The sequence below is a fragment of the Nannospalax galili genome, unplaced genomic scaffold, assembly GCF_000622305.1.
Source record: "Nannospalax galili isolate Female #2095 unplaced genomic scaffold, S.galili_v1.0 scaffold577, whole genome shotgun sequence".
In the NCBI taxonomy this organism is placed as follows: domain Eukaryota; kingdom Metazoa; phylum Chordata; class Mammalia; order Rodentia; family Spalacidae; genus Nannospalax; species Nannospalax galili.
The window spans coordinates 1,598,865-1,605,909 of NW_008340387.1; the positions used below are offsets into that span (position 1 = coordinate 1,598,865).

General features: G+C 41.7%; 1 protein-coding gene across 4 annotated transcripts in view; it reads right to left on the bottom strand.

Annotated features, from left to right (window-relative positions):
* The window catches only part of Nfyc (nuclear transcription factor Y subunit gamma), a 64,960-nt gene that overhangs the window by 18,983 nt on the left and 38,932 nt on the right, over positions 1 to 7,045 (bottom strand). For all 4 annotated transcript variants that reach the window (XM_008835433.3, XM_017798754.2, XM_029564647.1 and 1 more), the window contains 2 exons: positions 3,451 to 3,522; positions 1,264 to 1,377 (listed from right to left, as the gene is read on the bottom strand). In XM_008835433.3, coding sequence (XP_008833655.1) covers positions 1,264 to 1,377; positions 3,451 to 3,522 — 186 coding nt within the window. The remainder of the gene's footprint in view (positions 1 to 1,263; positions 1,378 to 3,450; positions 3,523 to 7,045) is intronic.

The following is a 7,045-nucleotide window of genomic DNA, read 5'->3' on the forward strand; positions in this document are numbered from 1 at the left end:
CCCTGTAGCCCCAGCTGGCCTGGAACTATGTAGACCAGGCTGGCCTTGAACTCACAGAGATCCACCTGCCTCTGCCTCCCAAGTGCTGGGACTACAGGTGTGTGCCACCACGCCCTATATTTTTTTATTTTATGTGTATGAGCACTGCCTTCATGTATGCAAGTACACCTATGTCATGTAATGCCTGCAGAGGTCAGAAGAAGGTGTTGGATCCCTGGAACTGGAGTTATGGATGGTTGCTAGCTGCCATGTGGGTGTTGGGAATCAAACCCAGGTCCTCTGCAAGAGCAATCAATGTTCTTAACCACTGAGCCATCTCTCCAGCCCCAGCTGTGCTATTTTTACCTCTAGCTGGCCTAGAACTTACTATGTAGGCCAGACTAGCCTCAAGCTCTCAACAATCATCCTGAGTATTGGGATTATAGGCTTGTACCATCATGCCTGGTTACAAATCTTAACTTTATATTCAATGTCTATCTGTACTAGAAAGCAGACTCTACAAGGATATGATCTGGTCTGTTTTGTACATTGTTTATTCATAGGGCCTATAGCAGTACGTGCCATGTTATAGGTATTCATTTTATAGAAAGAGAAGACAATACTTATTTCCAATTTTGTAAGCAAAGGAAAACAAGAGAACAGAACATCCTTGGCTTATTAAAATATGGTCAGTGTCTTGTATCGGTCACATCCTTCATTGCGCACCTGGGAAATGTTTTCTCTAAGACCTAGGGCCTAGCTGATAAAGAAAGGTTTTAAGTACTAATATCACCAAGAGTTCTAATTGCAATATGAATGTTGATTTGCTAGATTAAAACACAGGGAGAACAAAAAGAAGGCAGACAAGGAACAAAAATATCTAATGATGTTTGTGAGCTCTTGGATTCTTCCTAGGATTGTCTTTTCCTGGAGTCTCTCAAGGCTCCTTGGCTCCAAACCACAAGGTGTTACATCTGGAAACATACGGATGGATGTAAGCACTCGATCACTTAAGTCTCTGCTTAGATGGAGACTCACCAAGGGAAGGATTCCAACACTGAGCTAGTCATGTGAGAACTAGAAATCGAGATTCTTAGAAGGGAAAAACCACCAATGTGGCTATAAAGTATGCCTGTATTCCAACAGAGAAAGATGACAGCTACATTACATATCAGACTGACAGAGGCTGTAAGAAAGAGCCATCTTTGGTCCAAAGCCATACAAGAGGAACAGGCAAAGGCATCTGCTTGTCCTTGTTTTCCCAATGTAAATCTGCAGTATTACCTGAAGAGTACGGCGTTTGTTATCCTCTGTGTGGATCCAGGCTCGAAGAGTCAGCTCCGTGATAAAAATCTGGGCTGCCTTGGCAAAGAGCACAGGGGCTTCCGCACTGATCATCTGCAAGAGATATAGACCTACTCTGTCAATCACCAGGAAAATCATTCAAGCCAGTCACTCTCTTGCCTCAAGGCCTGCCATGGAGATTCCAGAGTAAAAAAACTCCCAGAGTAGGGCACGTAGCAGAAAGAAGGGAAGAGGGGGAAAGAAGGCTTACTTACCTAGCTGCCATCATGTGCCAGGCCCTATGCAATGTGCTTTGTTTAGGTTTTAGGCAGTGTCTCCTATAGTTCATGGTAGCCTCTAATTCACTACAGCTGAAGATGACCTGATCTTTGAGGGGCTAGAGAGATGGCTCAGTGGTTAAGAAAACATACTGCTCTTTCAGAGGACCCAAGTTCAGTTCCCAGCATCCATGCTGGATGGCTCACAACCACTTCTAACTCTACATCCAGGGGATCTGACACCTTCTTCTGGGTTCCCCTGGTACCTTCACTATGAACACCTAATTACCAAAGACATACACATATACACATAATTTAAAAAATAATACAGATATCTCTTTTTGAAAAAGCCCAATTTTCTTGCCTCTACCTCCCAAGTACTGGGATAACAAGAATATACATGCTTTCTTACCTTTCTAACAGCCTTTCAAAGAAACTAGGGTTTAGAAGAAGTGACCTATCCCTAACTACAGAGCCAGTAAATAGCAAAGTTTAGGTTGGATAAAAATCTCACATTTCTAGGCTTTGTTTCTCTCAAACTAAAAAAAATAGGGTAAGTTTCGAGTATTACTGGGGAATTAAATGGGATAGCTTGTGTGCCCAGCATATATTAAGCTGAAGGGAAGCGCCTGACTTCTGAATTCAAGGTCTTAATTAAAGCTGTATGGTGGCGCACACCTGTAGTTCCAGCACTTGGGAAGGCAGAGAGAGGCAGGCAGATCTCTGTAAGTTCAAGGCCAGCCTGGTCTACCAAGTGAGTCAGCTACTAGGAGACCCTATCTCAAAAAGATTAAAAAAAAGCCAGAGAACTGGGATCTTGGTTCTACCAACATAAGTGAGTCATTTCACCTCGTTGTGCCTACTTCTGTAACTGCAAAATGGATAGGCATGGTGGCACACATCTATAAGCCTAGTATTGAGGAGGCAGAGGGCAGGATGATCAGGACTTCCAGGCCAGCCTGGGATACAAAGGTGACACCTGCTCTCAATAAACAAAACAAAAGGAATGCTTATCCCACTGACTCTCACAGGGTTACTGCAAGGGAGCTAATAAAAGGGGAAATGCAGTATGAACTGGTAGTTTTCTTTGCAAATTCAAATACATTATTAATTTTGAGAGGTAAAGAGACAGAGCCGTTCTTTTCCTAAGAGTCATAATCAGAAATGAACTCCTAGAAGTGAACTCTTAGAAACAAAGAAATGGTGAGCTGGGCTATAGTCCTAGCACTTGGAGGCAGAGGCAGGAAGATCTCTTTGAGTTCAAGGCCAGCCTGGTCTATTTAGCAAGTTCCAGGTGAAAAAGAAATAAAGAAATGGCCAGAGTCATGGAACCCTCTCGCATGTACGATTTGCTCATGTGTGTTTAAAAAGGTTATAGGTCAAAAGATCAGGACAGGTACAATCTCATCATTAAAAATTTCTTACAGCTCAGATCAATAAGCTAGAGACTAGAGCAAAATGATAAGAAGACTACACTGTTTATACTACAAAGTGAAAAGAATTAGGGATACCACCTGATTAATAGCAAATACTAAGTATCTGGAAAAATGATTATCCCTGATTTTCAGAGATGCTTCATACAATAACTAAAACTGTTTTAAGCTGGGCGTGGTGGTGCATGCCTTTAATCCCAGCACTCAGGGAGACAGAGGCAGATGGATCTCCATGAGTTCGAGGCCAGCCTGATCTATATGGCATGTTCCATACCAGCCAGGACTACAAGGAGAAAGGAGACCCTGTCTCCAAAAAAAAAAAAAAAAGATATGGTTAAGGTTACTTCACTTTAGAACTGAAGCCAAATAAAACAAAAAGGCAACAGAAAACAATGTTTTCATTTTTATTTTTGCTCTAGAGAAACGATCAGTATGTTTTAGCTTCAATACAAACCATAAAAAGAACATTAATTCACCTTCACATCTTCATCCAGTTTCATGATCTTCTTAATACGAGCCAGTGGGAGTTCTTGTACTCTGAAATCTTTCTGAAACGAGCAACAAGAGGTACATGAGTGGGAGGGATGGCCAACAAGGCTGCAGTGCACAGGCAGTATTGAACACTTCAGGAGACCCTCTTTACAGGAACTAGAAGGGAAGGAAGGACAGATGAAATTAACAAAACACAAGCTCCAACAAAAATTCTTCACTTAACCCATGCAGAGCTTCAAACCATTACAGGGTTTTAGGAAGAATTCAACAGTTGCTTCTAATAGTACCCTCCTGAAAGAAAGGTAGCCCTGACCAACATCAGGTTCTTTGCCTCAACTCAATAGAGTTCATTTCAAGTGCCTCCTTCTTCCTTCTTTTTCTGCAACAAAGTTTACTAGTCTGCAATATGCAGATTAATAGCCAGGCATGGCAGTGTATGCCTTTAATTTCAGCACTTGGGAGGCAGAGGCAGGCAGATCTCTGAGTTTAAAGCCAGCCTGGTCTACATAGTGAGTTCCAGACCAGCTAGAGCTACAGAGACCCTGTCTCAAAAAGATTAAAAAAAAAAAAATTAAAAATTAAATTTCTGCCTTGGAGGTATTCCTCTTCCTGCTAGTTTTGTTCTGTCTATGAATGACTCTAAGGGAGCAGGGGCATAAACTTAACCAGCTGCCCTCTAGAAACAGACGTGCTACTTTTTCCTTAACAAACAGAAATAGAGGGAAAACACAAACCTTCACTGACTGGGATTTAGGAAAGGGCTTTTTTGAGCAAATTGTGTGCAGTGTAAGTCCCTCCCTCTCGTTTTGTTTCATTTTGAAACTATTGGTATTAAAACACATATCCAATGGTGAATGCAATAAATTTTGAGTTTCAGGTCAGTAATGAAGAGAAAGGTATACCAAGAGAGATTAAATAAAATCAGCAAAAATCTGTGCTAGGATCAGGTATCAAACTATTACTCCATAAGTGGTCTAAAGTGTGACGTTCCCAACCCAGTCTGATCACAACGGTATCGACATTAACACATTATGGAAGAAAGAGCTATTATTTGAGATTTGATAAAATTAACAAGCACAAGGGAATCTTCTTCTCTAAAACCAACAGAAAACTTCAAATACATGTAAGAAGGCATTCTGGAAAAATATCACCAGGCTTCCCAGAATCTATCTCACGACCAAGAGAAGGAAGAGCAAGTATTAAGATAATGTGTACAAGCTGGGCGTGGTGGCACATACCTTTATCCCAGAGGCAGGTGGATCTCTGTGAGTTCCAGGCCAGCTGGGGCTACAGGGAGACCCTGTCTCAAAAAGCCAAAAAAAAAAAAAAGATTATATGTACAACAAGATACCTAATACAGTTGGATGTGATTATGCATGTCTTTAAGCCCAGCACCTGGGAGGCTGTGACAGGCAGATCTCTGAGTGTTGAAGGTAAGCCTGGTCTACACAGTGAGTTCCAGGCCAGCTAGTACTACATAGTGAGAACTTTTGAGAGCTTGTCTTAAAAAAAGATACCTAATGTCTCCACAGAAACCAATAAGCTGCTTGGCTACCACTCAGCTCTACAAATTTCAAGTATCACTATTTCATCTTTTTAAAATTAGGTAACCTTTTCAATGGAGTCTTTACTGTAGCTAACCCTGAAGTGGCCAAGGCATAGAGATACAGAAAGAGACAGTAGAGAATATTCTATCTATTCTCTGTTCCCCTCCTCTTCAGCCATGTGACTCAATTGTGTCACACCTCTGACTAGATGAAAATGCAATCCTAATTCTACCTTTGAAGAGCTTGTAGTTTGTCAAAATCAATCACATTAAAAATATAATCCCTGAGGGGCTGGAGAGATGGCTCAGTATTTAAGAGCACTGGCTCCTCCTGCAGAAGACCCTGGTTTGGTTCCCAGCACCCCCATGGCAGCTAACAACCACCTGTAACTCCAGTTCCAGGGGATCCAACGCCTTCTTCTGACCTCCTCAGGCATTAAACAGCACTTACATACATGAAGGCAAAACACTCATACACATAAAATATGTTTTGATAAATAAAATATTTTTTAAAAATACAAAATTTAGGGGACTGGAGAGATGGCTCAGCAGTTAAGAATACTGGTTGTTCTTGCAGAAGACCCGGGTTTGAATCCCAGCACCGACATGGCAGCTAACACCTGTCTGTAACTCCAGTTCCAGGGGATCTGACAGCCTCTTCTGTCCTCCTCAGGCAATGCACAACACGGGTGCACTTACCTACTACATGCAGGCATATGCATACACATAAAATTTTTTAAAAAATACAAAGTTTAAAATTTTTTAAAAAGCTAGGCATGGTGGCGCACACCTGTAGTCCCAGCACCTGGGAGGCAGAGGCAGGTAGAGCTCTGTGAATTCATGGCCAGGCTGGTTTATATAGTGAGTGCTGGGGCTACAGGGAGACCCTGTTTCAAAAAGACCAAACAAACAAACAAACAAAAACAACACATGATCATTTCTATCTTATACTAGAGGGAAGGGTATAAGTCCCAAAGGGACACAAAGGAGGGAATAACCAGCTGGCAAATTTGGGGATGGAGGGAAAGAGAGGAGTTGGGAAATGTTCCACAAGATGACAACATGGGAACTATAGCTAAGGGAGACTAAAAATGTTATTTTGGCAGAGGGAACAGCAAGTATAGATGCAAAAAGACCCCAAAACACTACTTGTGGGTTGTGTTTTGTTTTTGTTTCTTTGTTTTTTTGTTTTTTTTAAGTATGACCTGAGGGCAGAGGGGAGCAGGAACAAAGATCAAACTGAATAATTAGGGCCAGACACTTGAAGGCATTTAAAAAAAATGTTTAATCACAAAAACCAATCCCTGGCCTTCATTCTTGTATGGCACATGATAATACTACCAGAAAGGCCAGAGAGATGGTGAAGGACAACTACTTTGGAAGGTCTTCCAAGATACACACAACAGATGACCACAAAAGCTAGCTCTCTTGTAAGTCTGCTGTCACCTGGCTCAGTTGTTCAATATAATTTCCAGAGGATTGTTCCAGGATTACTTAACCAAAGCCCAGACAGACAGACAGACAGACAGAAGACACACACACACACACACACACACACACACACACACACACTCCTGACCCAGTTTGTGGCAGGCAGTACATGCCTACAATCCCAACATTCAGGAGGCAAAGACAGGAGGATTGCTATAAACTCAAGGTCAGCTTGGTCTACACAGTGACTTCCAAGCCAGCCATGACTATGTAGCAAGATCCTATCTCAAAACAAACAAACAAACAAACAAACAAGTAAACAAAGCTAAACATAGTGGTACACACTTGTAATCCCCACAATTGATAGGTAAAGGCAGGAGGGTCAGGAGTTCAGGGCTACATGAGACTGTCTCAAAAAATGGAACAAATACAGCAAACAAATCCCTTTTTCCTATTTGAAGGTGTTTAACAACATTTTGAAGGTTCCATGAGTCAATTCTTCAATTACAAGCAACAAGGGGACAGCAGAGCAGATGTGATACGAAAGTACAGTGGGGGCAACATGGGGTTAATAAAGATTAAGGAGTAATGGAAGATGGGGA